The sequence below is a fragment of the Macrobrachium rosenbergii genome, unplaced genomic scaffold (genome assembly GCF_040412425.1).
Source record: "Macrobrachium rosenbergii isolate ZJJX-2024 unplaced genomic scaffold, ASM4041242v1 171, whole genome shotgun sequence".
In the NCBI taxonomy this organism is placed as follows: domain Eukaryota; kingdom Metazoa; phylum Arthropoda; class Malacostraca; order Decapoda; family Palaemonidae; genus Macrobrachium; species Macrobrachium rosenbergii.
Window position 1 is genome coordinate 5258736 of NW_027100729.1, and position 24763 is coordinate 5283498.

A 24763-nucleotide genomic window follows, 5' to 3' on the forward strand; every position below is an offset into this window, starting at 1 on the left:
CGACGCCGACGCCGTCGGCGAACTCCTTATCATCATTTATCCTTATTAGCTCTTAATTAAAATAAATTATCTACTTTTTTAATTAATTTTCCATTGATTATGTATAATTATCCGTATTTCATACTATCGTTACGTTAAAACCAATTAAAACTTTAACCACAAACGAAAACACTGTTTAGTAGACGACGTTTAACAGTATAACCAAACCTCCATGAACCGAGTCCATTATTCGCCTTAATTACCATTAAATTATCCAGATACTTAGTGCAGCATCTAAATTTTTAATTGTTTTCCCCACTGATTACTTACAGTTATCCACTTATTGACTTGTTATGACATTAAATAATCAAAACCACTTCTCAACCAGAACCGCAAACATAAACAACGCCAAATAGAAGACGCCCGAAACATGTAAACAAACCAACGCCATTCAGTGCGTCACCTGCATTCAAACGTTTGGTATTCTGTCAAAATACGTCTGTTCTATAACTCCCGTCCTAATAATCGAGATCATTCATAATTAATCGTAATAAATGATAATTTATAAAGATATCTGATAACTGTTATAATAATTTCGGGCCTAAATGGACTGTAACAGTCACGAATTAACAGTCCAGGTGCTGTCGTGGGCTTACGAGCACTCCATCAAGTATGGGATGGACGATCTCTGCTTCGGTGAGTTAGTACGTGTTATTGTAGACTGTATAGACTGCCTATAGACTGTGTACAGACTGTATATAGAGTGCATTGACTGTATATGCTATAGACTGCGCAGAAGGGGCTATTGCAGCCTAAGCTTGTAAGGACGATCTTTGCTTCGGTGTAACAGGTTATAGACTGTATATAGATTTGTATAGACTGTACGTAGAATGTATATTGTGTTTATAGACTGTACATTGACTATAGACTGTATAGCCTAGACAGGGGCTAAGCTTGTAATGAGTCTGGTTATGGTAGGTTAGGCTACAGGATGTAGACTGTAGCCTATATCAACTGTATATAGCCTAGACTGTATGTGCTATAGACTGTATAGGCAGGGCTATTGAAACTTAAGCTTGTAGGGACGATCTCCGCTTCGGTGAGTTAGTACAGGTTATAGACTGTATGTTGATTTTATAGACTGTATGTAAACTGAATATAGACAGTAATATGGACAGAGCTACTGTAGCCTAAGCTTGTATGGGGTTTGGTTACAGTTAGACTGTATAGACTGAAGGCTGAATATAGACTGTAGACTGGTCAATTGTAGCCCAAGACTGTCTAAATAGATGATATTATATGGTAACTTGATAATTTAAAGGCTTATGGTTATTTCAGGCTATAGGATACAGCCTTCTAAAGGGCCTTCGTTATATAGGCTAGACTTTAGCCTGTAGACTGTTTCATAAGCCTGTCTTTATTATGAATATTTTCAGTTATATTATGATTAAATTATAGGGTATGGTACTCCTGAGCTACATTATAGGCCACAGTCTTCTATGAGGTTTGGTTGCATAGGTTACAGGCAGTCTATAGACTGTATCCTGTAGCTTAGCCTGGCCTACTGTAACTTATGATTGTGTAAATGAATATTTTATATCTTAGTGATTTACTTATACTGTTGGCTAATGTTAAGTTTAGGCTATACAATAGGCTTTTATAGGGTCTCATGACTGTAGGCTGTAGGGTGCCTGTATCCTGCAGACTGTAGCCTAAGACTGTCTAAATAAATGATACATAATGATTTCTTAATTTCATCGAAGGAAGGTTTATGGCAATTTAATCTACAACCCTATAGCCTAGGTTAGGCTATACCCCTATGGACTAGGTTATTTTTTCAACTGATCAAAAGGCGAGAGTAGAGGAGGACTTATGCTATGAAATAACTAGTGAAAATTGCATCTTTCACCAGGTTTTGTTGTTTCTTATCACCTGCCAGTTAAATATGCATTATAAGCCAAATGCAGTCATTATTTGAATATATCCCATGTAGAGTGGTAGTGCCTTCAGTGCACCCTTACTGTAGGCATTACTTAAGAAGATTCTTTGCAGAGTCTCTTTCGTAGCCCCTAGCTGCTGTGACCCCTTGCGTTCCTTTTACTGTACCCCCTTTCGCATATCCCGTCTTCATCTTGCTCTCCTCCCTCTCTAACAATCATTTCGATGTTATTTTCAGTGTTGGATGACCTCGTATGCCCCACCAATATGCTTATGGCCTAAGTTTTAACATTCCAGTTCCAATCATTTGGAATTCCCACGTCATTCCAAAATTTGAGCTCTGTTCTCTGAGGATTTGTTGAGATTTATCTCTTCCAGAAATTGAGGCCAAGTTCGAGGGTGCCAAGGTGCACCCAGAGTTCTACAGGGGGTTCTCCATCCTCGTCAGAAGGCTGCAGCTGCTGTCGCGGGCAGAGAGGACGCCCGAGAACCTGGAGTCCCTCGGGTGCCTCCTGGAGGATATGCTGAGGATTCCAACATTCCAGCACCACCATAGATTGTACAGCGGTCTGATCCGGCTGCACGTCACGACGAAATTACTCGTGAGTTTCGGGTCGTTAGATCTTCAGATTTATTTTCATGGATTTTATTTGACAAGAGAAGTGATGAGTTGGGTCGCCCAGTGCCCGTTCTTCTTTATAGGGTAAAAATATAATGATGAAAATGGCAAGTTTAAAATCTTTTTGGAATTCATTTCATCTTCAGGAAGTCAGGGAATATTTTCGACATGGGAGCAGATGAGTCAGGATGCCCAGTGCCCGTTCTTGGCTGGGGCACTGTAAAAGGTTAAAAGGTGACAAGAAAAACATACAAAAGACTAATTTAAGAAATCAGATTTGTGTAGTTTGATATGAATATTTTTATATAATTCAACACTTCTTAGTATAACCAATTAAATTTTTAAATAAAAACAAATAAACTTACTCGGAGCAGACACTTACAGCCGGCTCTGTAAAAGAGTAAAAAGTTGAAAGTGTAAAAAGTTAAAAGAGTAAAAGGTTACAAAAGTGTCAAGTGGTTAGGTTAAAGTGTTTCGTGGTGATATTGATAATATCCCTGATGGTATTATAAGTCCATTATCTCATTTTTAAACAAAGCTGCGAAACTTCCTTATTTGTTTCTCATGTTAAGTCAGTGAAGCCTTTTGTTCAGGCTATATTAATTCACGCACATGACAGACAGAAATGAAAGTCGAGTTTGTAACCACCATTCATGTCTCCGCAATCTCGTTAAATGTTCTTTACGTTCTCCGCAGACTCTCCACAAGAGGAAGCATGATTACAACACTATCCTAAAACACTTTCCCCTTTTCAACTGGGAGCAGATCAAAAAGGACTTTTGCCTCTACGTAAGTGTTAAGTTTTTTAGATTTCTGTTGAGTAGTGAATGCCTTATACTACAGCCTGCGCTTGAATGCTGTTAGATTTCTTATATGTAACAAGTCTTTTAAGTAATTCTTGTATGTAACAAATCTTTGAAGTAAGAAAGACCCTGTATTATAGACTGCACTTGAATTTTTTATAGTTTACTGATAAATAACAAAGTTGACTTGAATATTTTCTAAGTATCCAACAGCTGACAGCAATTCCACATAGTTTATAGCCTAAAGTACCCTGTACTTTATACTTAACATTCAACTTAAGAGATTTATCTAAAGATATATCACGTCTGGAATGGTAGCATAGAAAACAATTATCATAAGTGTAGCTGATAAGGAACAACAGTCTGTTAAGTAGAAGGAAAGTATTTAAGTACAGGCAGTCCCTGGTTTACGAAGGTGGTTCCGTTCCTGCACTGAGTCTTGAGCCGAAAATCTTCGTAAACCGAGACTTCGTTGAAAATCGTAAGGAAGCCTCAGAAAACCTTATTTTTATTTCTTTGGGTGTCTTGGAAGCGATGTAACCTGCACTTTTATTGAGTTTTTCATAAAAAAAACCTCCAAATTTTTATTATTCTGCCGTTTTTGAGCCGTATTTCTTCCTTCGGATCGGCATCGTAAGTGTCGTAACCCCAGAACATGCGTTGTAAACCGGGAAATAATTTCTGATGAATATATTTGAAAAACGTCATAAGCCGAACCCGTCGTAACCTGGGGACTGCCTGTAATTACAGTTAACTTCCTGTATCCGCAGGGGATGCATACCACTGCCCCCTGTGAATACTTGACACCCCTCTAAAAAATGGTTATAATTGCCTATTTTGATAGTTCAAAAAACCCTCTAAAATGCTTATGCCTGAATATTTTAATTTTATAACAAAAAGTACATTTATTCACAAAAATGATAAGAAAATACAGTAATTTGTGAATATTTCTCTGTGAAAAATACCGCAAATAGACAAATTTACCACGAATAATGTGTATATATGTTCCACAGAGAAATCCGCGAATCCGGAACCGTGAATAGGGAATGGTTCACTGTACATGAGTTCTAATGGCCGGCAGTTAGATTAGACTTGTGTACATAATAAGAATTAACCAATTTATGACTATTTACAACCATTTGCGACTGTTTTCCATTGCAGGACGAGTCTCTGAAGGATACATTCAAATCCTTGGTCGATTCCGGTCACAGTACCATCCGGCGGGACTTCTCCTGGAGTAGGACGTCACTGATCCTCAACGAGGAGTTTCTGTCCGAGTCCACAAAGTTTCTCCGGAGCAAAGTGCCAAAATTACTCTCCTCGCTGCAGAGGGTCTTCCCCAGGACGGCTCTGGATAGGGTGAGTCATGGCCTCGATCTTGATCATCGCATTTTGCTGGAAGACGTGAATGTCAGGTTTTTTATCATTGTTATTATTATTATTGTTATTATTATTATTATTATTATTATTATTATTATTATTATTATTATTATTATTATTATTATTATTCATGAGAAGTTGGACCCTATTCATTTATGACAGACCCACAAAAGGGGCCGTTGACTTGAAATTCAAAAAGCTTCCAAAGAATATGGTAACAGAAAGAAGTAAGAGAAGGTACGGGAAATACTGAAAGACGAGATCAATTATCAGAAAAGAAAAAAATTAAAGTAACAAACAAATGCATAAAAATATTAATAAATTATTAAAATACAAGAAGAGTATTAGGGTAGTAATGTGTTGTAATTGCACATCATCCTCAGGAAGACTGTTTCACAGTTCAACAGTGCAGGGAATAAAGGACCTCCGGAACTGAGAAGTTCGTCAGCGAGGCACATTTACTGCATGTTGATGCTGCCGTTTGGCGGATCCGGTCACTCTCAGCAGGAAAAGGGAATCGTGGATCATTTGTGAATGTTACAGATTGTGTTGAGAGAATCGACAAGTTTGTTCCTTCGCAAACCCATGATTTTAATGAGGCATGTTAGTGCGTCGCACACAAATTCTGCATACATTGGTTAACTACAGTGGTCTCCTTACTTATTAGGAGCCTCACAAGTCTAGCGGCTTTCTGATACCTAACAGAATTTGACAAAGCACACTATCTGTAGCATCACACATTCTTCGATACGCTCAACAAATTGGGGACTGGTCTTTCAGAAGCACAGGGACCAGTATATAATCCTCCATCATCAAAGAAACAATGTACTGTAGCTCGTTCAAGTTTCCCAGCATCAGCTTCAGTGCAACTTAGTTTCCAAGGAGTTTTGTCTTGGCTAAGACAAAAATGTCTTCTGATCTCCAAATGTTTCAGCAAGGAGCAAACTCATTCCTGCTCTCACGCAGCCGCTGACGTCTCCTGAATTTCAGGTGTATTTTTCTTTCTGTTTCCTCATATTTATTTATGCATCACCTCTCTCTCTCTCTCTCTCTCTCTCTCTCTCTCTCTCTCTCTCTCTCTCTCTCTCTCTCTCTCTCTCTCTCTCTCTCTCTCTCTCTCTCTCTCTCTGCTGGCTGATATACCTTTCGAGCCCTCTTGGGTTTATCAAATTCTGTTGACTGTATGCAAGGGTTTTCTTCAGCTGAAGATTTCAAGACAGAAAGAAAGGTATCTATTTTTTTCAGGGCTGCCTCCTAGAAAATAGGTACATTAGGAGATGCAAGTTCTAGGTCACGAAAGTACAGTACTCCTGTAGGTGCTTATTTGCTTGAGACAGTTTTCAATGAGCACACATCTTGTCCAAGGGAATACATCTATCACTGATTTGTATATGATTTCTTGTTCACATCAGTTGGGATATTACACTTTTCCAAGTTCTCTTGAAGTAAATTGCAGGTTGCAGCAGTTCAGATCATTCCAAAATGAAGCCCACCTTACTCTTGCTCAATCTTTCTCCGAGGTAGCCCTCCATAAGTGGATAGTACAAGCACTGCATCGTAGGCATTACTTAAAGTTCTTTGCAGCGTCCCTTTGGCCCCTAGCTGCAACCCCTTCCATTCCTTTGACTGTACCTCCATTGAAATTCTCTTTCTACTATCTTACTTTCCTCAACCCTCTCCTAACAAGTGTGTCATAGTACAACTGCAAAAGGTTTTCCTCCTGTTGTTACACAAGACGATTGCGTTAATTCAGAAGCATTCTTATCCAGTAGTGGACCTGTTTGCCACCCAGTACAACAGGAAGCTTTCAACCTTCTTCTCCGTCGTACCGGACCCATGGGCAGTTGCAGAAGACGCCTTTCCCCAGTTCTGTCTCCTTCGCCCAGTTCTCAGTCGAGTTCTGGTGTCGACGAACCTTCGAATGATCCTGGTGGCCCCCAAGCGTCCGGAGGCCGCTTGGTATCCAGACCTGCTGGCTCTGCTCTCCGAGCTTCCGAGAGAGCTTCCCCTCTGGCACAACCTGCTTCGTCAGCCCCATGTAGAACGGTACCACCAGGCCGTGGCCTCCCTGTCTCTTCTCGCCTGGAGGCTATCCACCATCTCTTGCGAGCGAGAGGCTTTTCTCGTTGGGCAACGACAAAGATGGCAGGATACCTCAGGAAGTCCTCAGCAGCGGTTTACCAGGGTAAGTGGGCCGTCTTCTGTGGTTGGTGTCGTAGACAGGGTTACTCTCCGGTCGGAGCCATTCTTGAGCAGGTAGCAGATTTCCTCGTCTATCTTCGTCGTGAGAAGCTCTTATCAGTTTCAGCGGGAAAAGGATACAGGGCGGCCCTAGCCTTGGTCCTGAAGTTGAAAGGCATCAATATTTCGTCCTCCCTGGAAATATCTTTGCTGATGAAGAGCTTCAAACGGTCTTGCCCACCAAGGGAACTGAGGCCCCTGAGTGGGACGTGTCTCTCGTTTTGTGGAGCCTGGTTCGTGCCCCTAACGAGCCACTGCGAGAAGCCACAGACAGGAATCCGACTCTCAAGACCGTCTTCCTGCTAGCCTGGCTTCGTCGAAGAGGATTTGCGAATTACAGGGACTTTCCTTTGCAGTTAAACAGTCAAGGGGGTGGGCATTGGTGATGCTCGAATTTGCCCCGTAGTTCATAGCAAAGACTCAAAACCCAGCGGTCCCTGACGCTCGGTTTGAGTCTTTCCCGATCCCATCCCTGAGTGACTTGTAGACAATGACCCTGTCGAGTTGTGACTCTGTCCTGTACGGGTGCTACGGCGCTATCTGAAGAGAACCCCTAGGAAGGAGGTGTCCAAGAACATGATCTCTTTCTGGCTTCGTGAGGTTATCAAGAAAGCGTATGCAGCAGCTGGGGAAGACATCACCAGTGCCCTACGCCCCTGTGCTCATGAAATCAGAGGAATTGTGCCCTCTTAAGCGTTCAAGAAGAATCTGTCGGTTCAGCAGGTACTGAAGGCGGGGGTGTGGTCACGCCAGACCACATTCACCTCTTTTTACTTAAGGGACATTACCCATAGGTCCTTGGATACCTTCTCCTTGGGGCCAGTGGTGGCTGCTCAACAAGTTGTGTAACTTACCCAGCTCCTCTATAGGACAGAGTTGTGTCTCATCTGTTATGCGTGCATGATTGGGCGTGAAAGATGAGTGACGGGCTCTCTCTTCCCTCCTATCATCCAACTTTTTGCCCTCGGGCAGAGAGTTTAGGCCGTACAAGCTGAACTAGATGTCTGACGCAGGTGAGTTTCATTCCTTGAGTGTCCTAATCTTTGTTGCCTTCCAGGTACACATTAGATGTAATGTCCCCTCTTTCCCCTGCAAGGCGGGGAAGGGGTTGCGGGCTAATTACAAAACCCATTCCTTATGTTGGTCCTCAGTCCCCGACGTTTCCCAATCACCCCTTATGTGGCTGGGAAGGGTTCTCTGGCTTTCACCTCGCTGTGTGCTCGTTTACCTACCGTGACCTCGTCACAGCAAGGACTGGTCCTTGACACCACAGTTCTCACAACGGTGATCACGGTCCGGTGGCCATGCCCTACTGGCTCGTACTCCAGGAGAACACAAGGTGCGGTTGAACTTGCAGTCATTCAGAGACCTCCACTCAAATTCCTCCCACCGAATCTTGAGTCCCCATATGTAAATTACCAAGGGTTTGTATTTGTGTAAGAACAAATCGCATTTTTTAAAAGTAAAATACATTTTTCCTAACACACAAACCCGAGGTCCTTTACTCAGGTTACCCACCTCAGCCTCCCCACAATCTGCCCTAGACCAGAAAGTAAAGTGAATGCGTGAAGCTGGGCGGTTAGTACCGTGGGCTTCCCACTGTTACCAACCACATGCCCAGCTGGTAGTAATACCAACACATGCGTTGTAAGTCTTTAGCGGCCAGTTCAGCTTCGCCGAAAGCATTCCCCCATGTGTAAAGGACCTCAGGTTTGTATGTTAGGAAAAATGCGTTTTACTTCTAAAAATTGTGATTTTTCATACAGCTGGTATCAAGTCCATAATACAAAGATCCACAGTACTGTGTGGGAAACTTAATTATGCATAACCAGTGTCAATCCTGGCTTTTTAAAGATATCTGAAGTGTAGGAAGACAATAAATGAGTTTAGATGGCTCGTAGCAATACAAATGGCTGTCAGTTCTTGAAGAAATATTCAGCAATACATGCATGCATTACCTGTTGCATCTTGACCCAAGCCCTTTCTCCCATGATGTTAAACATTAATGAAGGTTGATATAGCTTGAAAACAGTCTATGAAATTATTACGCTTTCACGGACATTCATTTAAGGATTATTGTAATGCTACAGCATTATGTGGATTGAAAAGGCCCATAACATCAAAAATTAATGCAAAAAACCATCTCTTTTTAAGTGATGTTACTTTCTTACTTCAACATTCTCAGTTCCAGAGGTCCTTCATTCCTCACACCATTGGACTGTGGAACAGTCTCCCTGCTGAGGATGTTGTACAATTGGTACCTCAAAAGTACAAAGATGCAGTGTGTTACTTCCCTGAAACAATTCTCGTATTTTAGTAATAATTTACCTTTTGATATGTTTATTTACTGTTTTATTCATTTAATTTTTAATTTAACACATACAACTTACCTGTTAGTTACATATAGCTTTAGTCTTTGACGTCACGGCAAAATTTCAAAACGTGCGGCAGCGCCAGTCCGAATATCGGGTGATCGCCCTTACCTGCCCTCTGTCGGGGTACTAGGAACTATTCCAACATGCTTCAGAATAATTTTGCCGTCACGCCGGCGACATTGTTGTCGGTACTCGAGCGAAATTTCATTGTATCTGCCTACATCGAGCTGTTTTCACTTGGTGAAGTACTCTCTTGTTGGTTTGCGGCTTTGCCAGTTATTTGTCACCTATTTAGTCAGGTTTTCTGATAATTATGTCAGATTCTGGGTCTTATACCTTTAGGGTATGCAGCAAAGGCTGTAAGACGAGGTTGGTCAAGGCTAGTCTTGATCCTCATTCAATTTGTGTGGCTTGTAGAGGTCAGGAATGTTCATATGAGAGGAAGTGTGATGAATGTGTCAGTATGACTGAAAAAGATTGGAAGGCTCTATCTAAGTATGTAAAGAAGCTTGAGAAAGATAGAGCCAGGAAAGCTTTAGCTAGAAGTTCTTCTTCTCTCTCTCAGAAACCGGAATCTCCCTTAGCTATGCAGGAAACTTCTATTAATATCCCGTGGCTACTAATATTCCTATTCCTGACTCTGATATCCCTGAACCCGTTACCGTGTCTGAGTATCAAGTCCAGATGGACGCCAGATTTAACCTTATTGTGCGCGCCATGGAGGATATTGGCGTTAACGTGAAATCCCTTCATGAGCGTATGGATTCTTTCCAAGATATTGTGAATAATTTAAGTGCAGTGCAAAGTGTTAGTGTGGTGGAGGAGGTGGTTGCTCGGCCTACTCGTTCTCCTAGACCTAAGCCTCTGTCAAGCTCCCCTGCTCCTGGGAGAAGACATGCTGAAAGTCCAAGGGAGGCGAGTGGGGTCTGCTCACGAGCAGCCGCCCCCCTCGAACAGTCCTGTTGTTTCCCAGGCTGTTCCGGGCGCGCGTTGGAAAGGCGACTCAAGGAAGTGTCTTTCTTCAAGCTCCAGTGATTCGCCTGCGCAGAGGCTGGAGATTTCCAGACGAGTCTAGACCATTGAAGAGGTCCAGGAATCTTTCGCCTTCAGCGGTTCAGAAGAAGAAGCCATTTAAACTTATCAGAGCCTTCCTGTAGTTTTTGGGAGAGTCCGGAGAGATTTTCGTCGTCAGAAGAGTCTTCTCCCAGGCGCAAGGCTCATGTGCGTAAGAGGTATAAGACTTCCCATTCGGTATTGCCAGCGTTCCCGGTGTTTCTCCTTTGGTTTCACGTAAGCCTATTGTGGCTTCTGCGCCTCTTCCTCATCACGATCCTGGCTCTGCTGATCATCGTTCCCCAGTTGGATCCTCGTCTACTCATGACTTTCTTGACGATGCACAAGAAAATTGGAAGCATTCTTGGCGGGCTCGGAAGGCCTGGTTCTTCTCCAGCAAAGCCTTCTGAAGTGTATTTGATGCCTCCTCCTTCGTCTCGAGCTCGGGCGCCCAGTAAAAAGCTCCTCCTCGATCTGTGTCTCTTGATCCTCCTTTGTTCAGGCTCAGGATCAGGCTCAAACGCCCTAGTCAGGCTCAGGCGCTCCCTCAAGATTTAGCGCTCTCTCAGGCTCAAGCGCCTCAGGTAGCGCCAGGTGAAGCGCCATCCCAGGCTCCTTTTGTGGCGCCAGTTCAGGCTCCTCTTGTGGCACCAGTTCAGGCTCCTCTTGTGGCGCCAGTTCAGGCTCCTCTTGTGGCGCCTACTCAGGCTCAGGCTCCTCCTCAAGCTCTTATTCAGGCTCCTACTCCTCCTTCACAAGATGTGTATGTACAAGCGGAAGGTTTTTCTCCTATTTCGTCTGAGGAAGAAGTTGTGGAAGAGTTTCCTGTAGACGAACCAGACTCCTCTCGCTCGGATTATAAGAAGCTTCTTCGCTTCTGTATTGATAATTTTCCTGAGGATTTTGCACATGCGGCACCGGCTTCCCCGCTCTCTCAGTACTCAAGAGACTCGAAGCCTTCTACCTCTTCCTTTATGAAGTTAGTGCTTTCTATTTCAGCCAAGAAGGCATTGAAGAAAATGAACTCCTGGTTGGAAGACAAACGTGATCAGGGGAAAACTACTTTCTGCTTCCCTCCTTCCAAGCTTTCTACTAAGACGAAGGCTTGCTACGACACTGGGGAAGTTTTCTCTCTGGGAGCTTCTGCCTCCTCTCAGGAGACTTCTCCAGTCTCGTTGATTCTACTCGTCGTTCTGCGATGAACTCGCTCGGTTTTCTTCTCTCCTTCAGAGTTGGACCACCTTTTGAAGAACGTTTTCCGAGTTTTGGAAGTCATCAATTTTATGGACTGGACTATTGGCGCTTTGGGTAGGAAGGTAAAGTCTTTTGGTCTTTCCGAAGCGCATTTCGATGATTTCTCTTCTGTTATGTCCTGCTTAGATAAAGGGATTCGTGACGGTGCGTCTGAGTTAGCCTCCATCTTCACGTTAGGAGTTCTTAAGAAGCGACAACTTTGGTGCTCTTTTGTCGCTCGTGGAGTTTCTAGGACTCAAAGATCGGCTCTTCTTCTTTTCGCACCTCTGGATAAGAAGTACCTTTTCCTCAAGAACTTGTGGCCGAAGTGTCGAAATCCCTTACTCAGAAGTCCACACAGGACCTTTTGGCGCAATCCACTCGTAAACCAAAAGCTCCTCAACCTTCTCTGCCAGCGCAAACTCGTACTCAAGTTAGTCAAGATAGGCCCTTTCGTGGCAGGCCCTTCAACCGTACTGGATCTCGTTTCGGGGCAAAGCAAGATTTGTCTCCAAGGCTATCAAACCTCAATTAAAAAGTGATCTGCATGTCCTCCATGCACTAGTAGGAGCCAGACTTCAGCAGTTCTGGCAAATTTGGGAGGAGATCGGAGTGGACCAGTGGACCACGTCCGTGCTAAAGGAAGGATATTCTATCCCCTTCCTCAAGAGGCCCCTCTTGCAACAGAACCTTTAGCTTTGACAGCATATTCGAGCAACTTAGAAAAATGCTCGGTTCTGAGTGCGAAGTAGACTCCATGCTTTTAAAAGGAGCGATAGAGATCGTGGAAGAAGTCAACTCTCCAGGCTTTTACAACCGCCTTTTCTTGTTCCAAAGGCCTCAGGCGGCTGGAGACCAGTCCTGGGCGTAAGTTCTCTCAACCTTTTCGTGGAGAAAACCAGTTTCTCGATGGAGACGACGCAATCCGTCCTCAATTCTCTTTCGTCCGAGGATTGGATGGTCTCAATAGATCTGCAGGACGCTTACTTTCACATTCGATCCATCCCGCGTCCAGGAAGTTTCTTCGCTTCGTTTTCCAGGAGAAGACTTATCAGTTCAGGACTCTGTGCTTCAGTCTGTCCACAGCCCCTCAAGTATTCACAAGAGTTATGTCCACTGTTGCCAAAGCTCTTCATCTCAGAGGAATAAAGATCTCTCTCTATCTAGATGATTGGCTCCTTCGTTCCCAGTCTCAGTCTCAGTGCTTGGAGGATTTGAAAGTAACTCTCGACTTGACACAGAAGCTAGGACTTCTAATCAATTGGAAAAAGTCTCACCTATCTCCCTCACAATCCAGGATCTATTTAGGAGTGAGACTGGAAACAGTTCCTTTTCTGGCTTTTCCACAGATCAAAGAATCTCGGACTGTCTCGCAAAGTCCAGAACTTTCTGGATATGGATACCTGTTCAAAGGCTTGGATGAGCCTCCTGGGAACTCTGGCGTCAATAGAAAAGTTTGTCTCCCTGGGGAGACTTCACATGAGGCCCCTTCAATTCTACCTCAGGGAGCAATGGAACAGGAAAACGCTTCCAGACTCCTTCTCCTTTCCAATCTCGGACCGTATCAAGGAGGATCTAAGGTGGTGGTTAGATCGAAGAAAATTAGAGAAAGGTCTCTCTCTTTTTCCGTCGAACCCAACCACGAACTGTTTGCAGACTCGTCAGAAGTAGGATGGGGAGCGGCGTTGGGGGTAAAAAGAAATTTCAGGTTTGTGGAATGCGACAGAAAAAGAATGGCACATCAACAAGAAGGAGTTGAAAGCAATCCACCTGAGTCTCGTACACTTCCTACCATTCGTACAGGGACAAACAGTTCTGGTTCATTCAGACAGCACCACAGCGTTGTCTTACATAAAAAAACAGGGGGGCACTCATTCTTACTCCTCAGCGAGGTAGCAAGAGACCTCCTTTTGTGGGCAGAGAAGCACAAGATTCTGCTCCTAACGAGATTCATTCAGGGAGCCCTCAACGTGAGAGCGGACTCCTTGAGCAGGAAGTACCAGGTTCTGTCCACAGAGTGGATTTTGCACGAAGAAGTGTGCAAGTCGCTGTGGAGACTTTGGGGTCAACCTCTGGTAGACCTGTTCGCGACGAACAAGTCGAACAGGCTCCCAATCTTCTGCTCTCCTGTCCCGGACCAAGCAGCCTTCCAGACGGACGCAATGCTACTGAATTGGTCGGGTCTGGACCTTTACGCCTTCCCGCCGTTCAAGATGTTAGGTGCGGTGTTGAGGAAATTTCAGCACCACTCCAACACCAGGATGACGTTGATAGCCCCCTTCTGGCCTTCCAGGGATTGGTTCCCAGTTCTCATGGATCTCTTGATCGACTTCCCGAGGAGCCTTCCAAACAGAGTAGATTTACTCAGACAGCCCCACTTCAGGAGATTTCACGAAAACCTGTCAAGTCTGCGGCTAACTGCGTTCAGACTATCGAACGTCTACTCAGAAGCAAAGGATTTTTCAAGAAAGCGGCTCAATCCATCGCTAGAGCCAGAAGACCATCTTCGATCAAGGTCTATGAGTCCAAGTGGAATATGTTTCGTTCATGGTGCAAAGATCATGACATTTCCTCTTCCAGAACCTCGGTGACGCAGATTGCGGATTTTCTTTTGTTCCTCGAATAAGAACCTTTCTGTATCCACACTTAAAGGTTATCGTAGCATGCTGGCTACTGTTTTTCGTCACAGAGGTTTGGATATCTCTAATAACCAAGATATAACGGACCTTATTAAATCCTTCGGTACCTCTAAGAGGTCAGATGCTAAAGTTGTTTCGTGGAATCTTGATGTAGTCCTGAAGTGGCTTATGTCTGAGAAATTTGAACCTATGGATTCTGCTTCTTTAAGAGATCTTACGAGGAAAACCCTCTTTTTAGTTTTGTTAGCTACAGCTAAGAGAATCAGTGAGATCCACGCCTTGGATAAGAGAGTAGGATTCTCTGCTTCAAAAGCAATTTGTTCTTTCAAACTGTTTTTATGGCCAAGAACGAGACCCCTTCGCACCCGTGGCCTCGCTCTTTTGAGATTCCGAGTCTGTCGGAATTGGTAGGTAAGGAGCAGGAGAGGTTCCTCTGCCCAGTCAGAGCCTTGAAATATTATTTGCGAAGGACTAAAGATATTAGGGGTCCTTCAGATTCCTTATGGTGTTCGGTCAGGAACCCTCTTAGACCAATGTCCAAGAATGCCATGTCCTTTTTTATTAGAGATCTGATTTCTGAAGCTCACTCCAATATTTCAGAGAATGATTTGAAAATGTGTAAAGTGAAGGCTCACGAAGTGAGGGCTATCTCTACTTCTCTCGCTTATAAAAGGAACCTCTCCCTTCAAGATATTGTGCAAGCAACCTACTGGAGGTGTAAGTCTGTATTTGCTTTGCATTATCTCTCATAAGTGCAGACAGTGTTTGACGAGTGCAGCACGTTAGGGCCCTTTGTTGTATCTGGCACGGTAATGGGTAAAGGGGTAAAGGAGGATTAACCTACCTTTACTTACTTGTTTTTGGAGTGTGAAGGTTTTTACGGTTGTCTGTGAGGGTAAGTGTTGGTTAGTTTTACCCCACAGTTGGTTTTGGTTTTTATGGTTATACTTTTTCTTTGGTGTTGGGTGACCCCTTTTGTAATTCATGATGTTTGTGCTGCGCCTGAGCAGGGGCATACTTGTGGTATTGTCACGGCCATGTCCTAGGTGACTGATACCCAGCTTAAGCAATCTGCGACCAGGTCATTATACCCAGCGGTTGCTCTGAGGATAGCAGGTTACTGAGGCAGTAACTGTGGAATCAGCTACCTTAGCAGGTGAGGAACTAAGAAATTTTCTACATTAATAACCTTAATGTTTCCAACAACTCTTTTAGCTGTCATTGCCCCACCTCCTAAAGGTGTCAATCAGCTATATGTAACTAACAGGTAAGTTGTATGTGTTAAAATGACATTTTTATTCTAAAATAATGTTTAACACATACTTACCTGTTAGTTACATATACAACCCACCCTCCTCCCCACGGGGACAGGTAGGCAAATTATTCTGAAGCATGTTGGAATAGTTCCTAGTACCCCGACAGAGGGCAGGTAAGGGCGATCACCCGATATTCGGACTGGCGCTGCCGCGCGTTTTGAAATTTTGCCGTGACGTCAAAGACTAAAGCTATATGTAACTAACAGGTAAGTATGTGTTAAACATTATTTTAGAATAAAAATGTCATTTTCTAATTGATCCCTTCTTTCTGTTACCTTCTGTTAATTCTTACTAATGAACATTCTTGGAAAATTGAAGTTCAAGTCAGTGACCCCATTTGTCAGCTTGTTCCATATGAATAGGTTCCATATTCTGAATAATAATAATAATAATAATAATAATAATGTAGGAAAAGGGTAGAACATCAAATCCAAGATATCTCCTTCAATAGAGCTGAAAATACGTTATGTCTTCTACAGAAAGAGAGACTGATTCTTCTCTTTCTTCCATCTTACTTTCCTCAACCTTCTTCCTGACAGTTGTTTCATAGTGCAGCTGAAAAAGTTCTTCCTCCTGTTACACCTTTCAAACCTTCTTATTCCTTTCTGATTCCCTTTCAGTGCTGAATGATGTCATTTGGCCTAAATTTTATGCTCCAATTCCAATTCCTGGTTATGTCAAGAAACTGCTAGTTCTACCAGCCAGTCGCATTCACGTGCTTATGCAAACCAGTGGACAAGTGGTGAAAGCAATACTGGGTAGCTCCTTTGCAATGTCAAATTTGAATGCTTTTTGTAATAGATAAGATACAGTTAGGCATCTAGAGACTTCTGTCTGTATGTATGCCTGTGTTTATGTTTGTGAAGTATACACAGAAGATATACGATACTCTCTAGAGACACAGTTGTGGTATGCAAGGAGAATGACCACTTTTTAATGGTTCTGTCTTATCTTTTAAGAGATTTTTTGCAGGTCAAGGTTGTACAAGCTTTTTCCAACGAGAGAAACGAGGAAGAATTCCTAAGGGTGGTGTTCTTAGTTATTATTATTATTATTATTATTATTATTATTATTATTATTATTATTATTATTATTATTATTATTCAGAAGATGAACCCCTATCTAAAAAGAACAAGCTCACTGGGGCCATTGACTTGAAATGCAAGTAGATTCCAGAGAATATTATGGTGTTCGTTGGAAAGAAGTTACAGGCGATAATTGGAAATACAGAAAGAAGAGATCATTTATTAAAAAATAAAAGAAGAACGATAAATTAATAAATAAGTAGATAAAAATATAAATAAATTAGTAAAATACAAGGAGAAATGTTTTAGGGTAGTAATGTGTTGCATCTTTAGGTTTCTAATTGCTCAAAATCCCGAGGAGGTTGTTTCACAGTCTTAGTGAGATTTTAAGTACGCTGTCATTCTCTGCCACGTTCTAAATGGCTGTAGCAGAAAGAAACTGTAATTAGCTGTCAATAAGGTTTTGAATTGGGCTAACCCAAATTCTGACCTATACTTTAACGACCATAGAATTCCTTGTGTCAAGGGGCCTGCATTGTAGGTCTAATTTTTGTCAGGAAGTCTTAGTTCAGCTCCCAACCTCATGGGTCTAGAAGCCTTATGCATTCATGAAGTATTATCTCTCAGAAATTGAGGAGCGGACAAATGTACTAAAACTTTATGAATCTCTGATTATTCTAAAGTTTTCTTATCTCTTGCATCTTCTTCAGCTAGACCTAAAAGGTCCATCATTGTAGATTCCGTTCATCGTCATGCAGTGAAGTTTTAATCTTCAATCCCATATTTAGTGCACATCCCATAAGGGGTAAGTGCCATCAGTCCACCTCACGCGGTGCACCGTAGGCATTACTTAATATGGGTCTTTGCAGTGCCCCTTCCATGACCCCTAGCTGCAACCCTTCTCATTCCTTTTACTGTACCTCCACAAATTTTCTCCCTCTTCCAACTTTCTTTCCACCCTTTCGTATCAGTTTTAGTCTACTTATTAATGCTTTAGAGGTACCCCCGTTCATGTTAATTTACGCGATTCCTTAATCTTTGCAACTGAAGATAGATATTATTTCAGTCTTGATGGAAATCATATGGGCTTCCCAAAGCCTTTTAGACTAAGGCTCTTTCTTTTCTCTCTTTGAATCTGTGGCTGGAAGTCCTTAGGGACGGAGTCGTCAGACTGTAACAAACCCAAAAGGACTCCAAAGGGAAATCAGCCTGCGGAGAGAGAAAGTGAGCGAGAGAGACCAGTTATAGGAAGAAGAGATAAACGGCTAAATACGAGGGAATAGAAAATAGAGTCGATACACCTGAATTCATTCAGGTGACGTCAGCAGCAGCAGCAGCAGAGAGCAGGAATGAACTTGCTCTCTGCTGAAACATTTGGAGATCAGGAGAATCTACAACTATTCCACATTTTAGTTGTGGCCAAGATAAAACTTGTAGAAAACGATTAAAATTCAGTGAATGTTTAAAGCACTCCCATAAGGCCCTTGAGATTCCCTACCACCCAGATGTTATAAAAAAAGGTGGTAAGTAACTGTACTTGAGGAAACAGAAAATAAAACCAATATGCTTGAAATTCAGGAGGTGTCAGATGTCACAGGTCTTTGGGTAGGGTAAAGATGACCAGATCCCCGGGAAGAAGTAACATTTGTCTTAAGAACTTTACCAGTGTTTAATATCATAATATTTTTATCCCCTTGAGGGGGCAGTGCCATCAGTGTACCTCACACGTTGTATAGTAGACATTATTTAATAACGTCCTTTGCATCATCCCTTACTTTCTGTAGCAATTGCTTCAACACTCATTTCATCACTAAATGACCTCTTAGGTCCCAGCGCTTGGCCTTTGGCCTAAATTATGTATTCCAGTTCCGAATCCACAGTATATTTATGAATCGAGAACTGGAAGTTAAAATTATCCAGTGGTTATTCTTGTACCAGTGGCAAGGAGGAGTCAAGACTAGGCTGGCTTCTAGGAATCCTGACAGTCGTTTGACTTCAGGCCTTTTTCTTGGAATAGGAGGATTAGTGACTAGGCTGGCTCCTAGGAATCCTGATGATCATTTGACTTCAAGCCGGGTCCTTGAATTTTAAGGGTAATCTGACTGTAGGCCAGGACATTAAGTACATGTGTGACTAATTTCCATCAGAATGGGTTCATGTGTCGGAGACTAATCTCCCTCGGCCTTCAAGGGGTTACTGCTCTTGGTCAGGCTCTCGTACCTATTTGTACGTTCCTTCACATCTCAAAGTGTCTTCCTGTAAAGACTACGAAACCATGCTCTTTCATCCATTCTGTAACAAGGTTCCATTTGAACCCCTGACCATCGCCACCCTTAAAACCATGGGTTCTTTTTTGCTCGGTTGTCCGTCAGGGTCCTTTTCAGTTTAGCATACCTTCTGCTGAAGTCGCTGTTTAGGCATAGTTTAAATAATAGGCTTTGCAATGAACCAATTATGATTTTTATCAGATAAAATTCTGTTCATGAGGAGTTTCCCAGCATCCGGGGGTAATACTATACTCAGTTTGTTAGGAGTTTTATCTCAGCCACAACTAAAGTGTTGAATAGTTTGTCTAGTTCAGTTGTGGGTCTTCTGATCTCTGAATGTTTCAGCAAGGAGCAAATTCATTCCTGCTCTCTGCTGCAGCTGATGACGTCTCATGAATTTCAGGCTTATTTTCTCTCTCTCTCTCTCTCTCTCTCTCTCTCTCTCTCTCTCTCTCTCTCTCTCTCTCTCAGATCTGATTGTGGACGACTCAGACTCATGCAATCTTATCCCACAGAACGGCAGTCTCTTGAGACGGGCCAAAGGCCAAACCTGTGTTATTAAGGTATTGTTGAGCCAGATCTTCTTTATGGAAGCAAAGTGTGGGTGTTGCATATGAATGCAAGAAATGAATTTGAAGCTGTTGAGACAAAATTTTCATTTAATAGATGTGTTTGGCTTAGGAGCCGATGAGGAACACGGAGAAGTTTAGGAGTGGCACAAAAGATAGGTGGGTGTTCTTGAGATGGTATGGAGGAAATGGAGCATGATAGGTGGATGAAAAATGATGGAAAAAGAAATATAATTGCACTTTTTAAAAGTAATTTGAAGTCTACAAGCCCCATTTATCAAAAAAAAAAAAAAAAAAAGAATCAATGCTGGTACGCCAATTGAGTGAATTGAGCGAGAAAATAAATTTGTACGAGTTACACCATCTGTGCATTTGATGAGTTCGTGGTTCCGTCAAGCACTACTGTTCGTCGTTATGTGTGGAACTGGTTCGTGTCTTTGTTGTGTCTCTTGAAACCAACTAACACCTGTCTGAGAGCTTCAGCAGATGCTTCTCGGAAAGATCTCCGTCAAGATCTACAAAGACGAGGCCGTAGATGCCATCGGCTATCCAGTCCCCACTGATCTGGATTGAGAATTAAGAGAGTTCTGTACTTTCCAGCCATGTTTTTGTGTGCTACCACTTTAGATGCAAAACATTTTAAAATAAAGCGCTTAAATTTAATGCCAAGTGCAAAGTACAAGTTACTTTACGGTCGGAACTTTGCAGCATTGCAGTTAGCTGTAAGATATCTTGAAAGTACAGTACTCAAGTCTTTGTTACTTAACAGACTTAACAGACTTTGGTACTTATCAGAAAGCCAGACCCCCGGAGTATCTGTTAAGTTGTAGAATGGTAAACAGACATTACTGTATAATTAAAGGTAAACAGAAGATAATTGTATGTACAGTAGTCCAAATTTATCTTGCTACTGGATGACCCAGTCTGCACTTAAATATTTTCTAGATTTATTATAAGTAAGAAAGTCCATAAAGTAACAATTCCACATATCCTAACATAAGCTAACTTGTACTTAACTCGTACTTTACACTTAGCATTCACTGTACGAGATTTACTTGCAAATGTATCGCATTGTAAGTGGTATGATGACGTTTAAAGTTATGTATAATGTAAGTTTTCCTTTTAAATTAATTCACTGTTTTTTAATGTTAATGTTATTAATATATACTCATCCAATTTCAGCTCGCCGCGGACGAAGACCACTGCCGTCACCTCTCAGAAAATGGAGTCGGCGCCTACCAAGTCCTCATCAGAAGTCTTGACGACGTCGACGGAATGAGGAAGTTTACGAGAGAGTCTGTCAAGAAGGTCGTTCGGTCGTTGTCGTTGAAGAGACGGCCTCCAGTAGTCAACTTAGACGAGAGTGGCACGTCAAAGAGTTGCTTCTCGGATAGTTTGCATCCACTGACAGTCACTTTAGATGACAGCAGCACGTCAAAGAGTCGTCAGTCAGACAGTTCGCACACTCCGGAGATCATTCGCGTCGAGGACAGGGACACAGGATCCTCAAGTTCTCCTCCTTCCGTCAAATTAGCCAGACCCTCAAACGAAGGATCTAGTGCCCCAAGAGCAAAGAGGATGAAGTCCGGCAGTGAGGACGAGGGACTTTGTCATTCAGAAGGTGTCATTGGAAGGATGAAACTTCCTCTAGTTGTAGTCAAGAGGAACTATGTGTATTCTGACGGAGTGAAATGGCCCAAGCGAGAGGCCGAACTTCATACCGTTTCGAGTCGTGACAATGATGATTCTGAAGGAAATGATACAACAGCCATAGGTGGCAAGAGAAAGGCACCGTGCGCTGAAAAGGAAAACAACCTTCTAGAAAGCGATTGCAACAGAGCATTGACAGATTCCCGAGGACTTGACAGTACTCTCAGAAAGGGGAAAGAAGATTCCTCTGCGAATCCGAGACGTTTTCATTCGTTACAGACAAGTTCTGAAGATACTTCTAGCATTTTAGAGCAGCCTGCATCTCAGTATTTTGTCAAAGATGGCAAGTACAACATGAGGAACGTAATTGCTCCTGATTTTGTGGTTGTCAGTGGCAGAAAGTGGCCGTATCAAAAGTCAAGACAGTTTCATCCGTTGAAGGTACAGGGATATGACCCAAAAGACCCAATAATGAGAGGAGACTCCGAAGGTATGGGTAATTTCAACGTCCTCAAGAAGAACTTGAGAAACTTGGATAGAGAACACTTCATGCGGATTCCAGGAGCCTCGAGCAAGTCGATTAAAATAAAGGTCGGCTCGAGAGAGACGGTCGTCAGGAACCTCAATCTTCGTCCCCTCAATTTCGCCAGGTACTCGGGACATTGCGCCTCAGAGTACCTGGGCATGGACGACCTTCCAGAAGGTGCTATGGGTGAGAGGGAGCTCCAGAACCTCATCTCCAAATTGGAATCTGTGCTGGAAGTTCTGAAGGAAAAGTTAAGTAAGATGTCTGCTGGTTCTGTTCGCAAACAGCAGGGAACTTTGAACGCCTCAGGCACAAGGAGAGGGACTATGCGTGAGAGGACCTGTGATTCTGCGGTCTTAGAACAGTCCTTGGGGCAGTCCTCAGAAAAGTCTTCAGAGCAGCCCTCAAAGCATTCCTCTGAGCAGTCCATAGCAGCTGGAAAGAGCGTCACTGAATCCCAAGGCTCCAGCACAGGAATAAGCTCGAACACCTCTCAAGAAACTGAGTCGTGCATCTCTTCCAGTTCAGAAAACTGTGAACACGCTTTCAACCTGAACAAGTCAGTCCTGGAGGTGAAACGCCGTCGCAGAGGCTCTGTCCAAGAGCAGTTATCGTGTGTCAGCTCCCAGCTGACAAGAGCCATCTCCAACCTGATGTTGGAGAGCACGGACACAGACACAGCCAGTCATGTCGATGTCGGCGAACCTAAGGTCGTGCCCCCAGAGATGACTGGTAACGAAGAGTCAGTACCTGAAACTCTACAAGATAACGAAACGTTTCTCACGGCCGCGGAATCTGTCAATAACACTTTTGTGACGGCGTTCAATTAAGTCAGGATCGTGGGAATGGCGAGAGTGAGGTCGCTGTAACAATGTGTCGAGTGATCTTTTTATGATAGATTTATTATTATAGATTTATTTTTGTGGCATAACAGAGGAAAGTGGTTTTTTGGGCTTGTTTTCCAGAGCCCTCATTCTTTGTCGGGGTAAAAAGTCTTCATTGTCAGATTGAAATTGTGTAAAATACAATCTTTTTCATTTACAATTTTTTGGTCCGAAAGTATGTTTGTAATATATATATATATATATATGTATATATATATAATTGAATAAACTAAATATTTTGATATACGCACAAGGTCATGCAGAAAATCACTGATAAAGACAGAGAGAGCAAAACAGAAAAGACGATAACGAAACTAAGTGATAACAGATGTTTAGTTTAACCATTCATCGCCTTTGAATCAAAGTGTTTACCTCATACAGCACTGGGCAAAAAGATGCACTAATTTAGATCTTGACCTGACCCCTCACACACCACAACAATAACTCGATAACAACCGTTGAACGAATTGCACAGACAGTTAAACGTGAAACATTAATGGAAAAGGGAAGCCCATCTGGACGAAACTTGGGAAAATTATATCAGATTTAGGCATCGAACCCAAACCCATATACACGAAGGCTCTGGAAGCAGAGTTAGTTTGAAAAAGGCATCAGGGCAGGGAGTGCGTGAGATGTGTGGAGAGGTGACAGTGAAAGCTCGAAGACTTGTGAACTTATATAAAAATTTGAATGCCCATAGACTAAGTGAAAATTTAAGTCCAAGAATTTTACAATGTGCCTTTTAAGGTAAAGACTCGGTAACTGCAACCCGTTGAAAGGTGGAAGAGTTATACAGTTTAAAGACTAAATAAATGTATAAGGGGAAACATGAATTTCATTTAACCAAAATGTATAAAAGGGGAACTTGTGAAAAATTGGAAGACAGCCGACATCTGAGCACGATAAGGGAAGCATAGTTAATTATCGAGCAACTTGTTCCTCTACAGGAAGTGAAAGAAAGCAGTACAACATACAGTTTATAAGAAGTGAATACCTTCCCATTACATATTATATATATATATATATATATATATATATATATATATATATATATATATATATATATATATATATATATATATATATATATATATATATATTATATATATAATTATTTATTTATTAAAGATCTCGGTCATTTTAGTTCTCCGTTGTCAGGTTAAATATTCTCCTTTTTGGGTTAAAAATTCTGTTGTCAGGTTACAAATTCTCCATTGCCAAGTTAAAATTGTGAAAAATACAGTTTTTCAATTATAGTTTATTTGTCCACATGTATATATACAGGCAATTCCCCATTCATGATGGGGTTAGGTTACGAAAACCCCATCGTTTCTTGGAAAAACCTACAATAAAATGAACCTAGCCTACACTATGGTATTACAGTACAATCTATAGCCTACGTACACAGTAGCCTGTGTGCAGGCTATGTGTGAACTGTAGACCAATAGGCTATTACAGCTGTGTTTTCGATAAAGGTAATGAAACTTACTTTACTGATGGAATCCATTTATACTGTATTGTCATGTTGATATAGTATCGTCGTAATGTGTATAAACAAAAAAGAATCGGGGAAATAAAGCTCTCTCTCTCTCTCTCTCTCTCTCTCTCTCTCTCTCTCTCTCTCTCTCTCTCTCTCTCTCTCTCTCTTACATATTCTTTAATGAAATGTGAATTGCTGTATCATCATAAACATGATCTGTCAATTGCTGTGTCATAAACATAACTATCAATTGCTGTTTCATAAACATAAACTATCAGTTGCTGTGTCATAAACATAAACTATCAATTGCTGTGTCATAAACATAGCTATCAATTCCTGTTTCATAAACATAAACTATCAGTTGCTGTATCATAAACATAAACTATCAGTTGCTGTATCATAAACATAAACTATCAGTTGCTGTATCATAGACATAAACTATCAATTGCTGTGTCATAAACATAAAATATGAATTATGGAGATGAAGTAAACAATGCTTTGTATTATTCATTATTATGATTATTATTATTATTACTATATGAAATTACAATTTTTATTAAATGAGAGGACGGACAAAATGGAACAATAGATATTGTATAGTATATGAAACGTTTTGATAAATAAAAACAATTATAATAAAAGAAAGTGTATTTATTTCTTAAGAGGCCTAGTGGCTTGTCCCATATCGTTGCCAGATGCCTGATTATGGCTAACTTTGACCTAAAATAAAATAAAAACTACTGAGAAGGAGGAGGCTAGAGGGCTGCAATTTGGTCTGTTTGATGA

General features: G+C 42.0%; 1 protein-coding gene across 2 annotated transcripts; it reads left to right on the forward strand.

Annotated features, from left to right (window-relative positions):
* Nucleotides 1–417: 417 nt before the first annotated feature.
* Nucleotides 418–22737, forward strand: LOC136838114 (uncharacterized). 2 transcript variants are annotated; one of them, XM_067102954.1, is made up of 5 exons: nucleotides 418–675; nucleotides 2296–2519; nucleotides 3233–3325; nucleotides 4501–4698; nucleotides 20620–22737. In XM_067102954.1, exons 1-5 carry the CDS (start codon nucleotides 585–587, stop codon nucleotides 22441–22443), a joined length of 2430 nt encoding a protein of 809 aa, XP_066959055.1. In that variant the 5' UTR covers nucleotides 418–584; the 3' UTR covers nucleotides 22444–22737. The 2 variants fall into 2 exon arrangements, with proteins under 2 accessions (XP_066959055.1, XP_066959056.1); XM_067102955.1 differs by having other exon boundaries at nucleotides 433–683.
* Nucleotides 22738–24763: the final 2026 nt, after the last annotated feature.

Coding starts and splice junctions, on each gene's coding strand:
- LOC136838114 (XM_067102954.1), top strand. CDS start 585: ATGGACTGTAACAGTCACGAATTAACAGTCCAGGTGCTGTCGTGGGCT. Junction 676..2,295: donor GATGGACGATCTCTGCTTCG/GTGAGTTAGTAC, acceptor TATCTCTTCCAG/AAATTGAGGCCAAGTTCGAG. Junction 2,520..3,232: donor ACGTCACGACGAAATTACTC/GTGAGTTTCGGG, acceptor CGTTCTCCGCAG/ACTCTCCACAAGAGGAAGCA.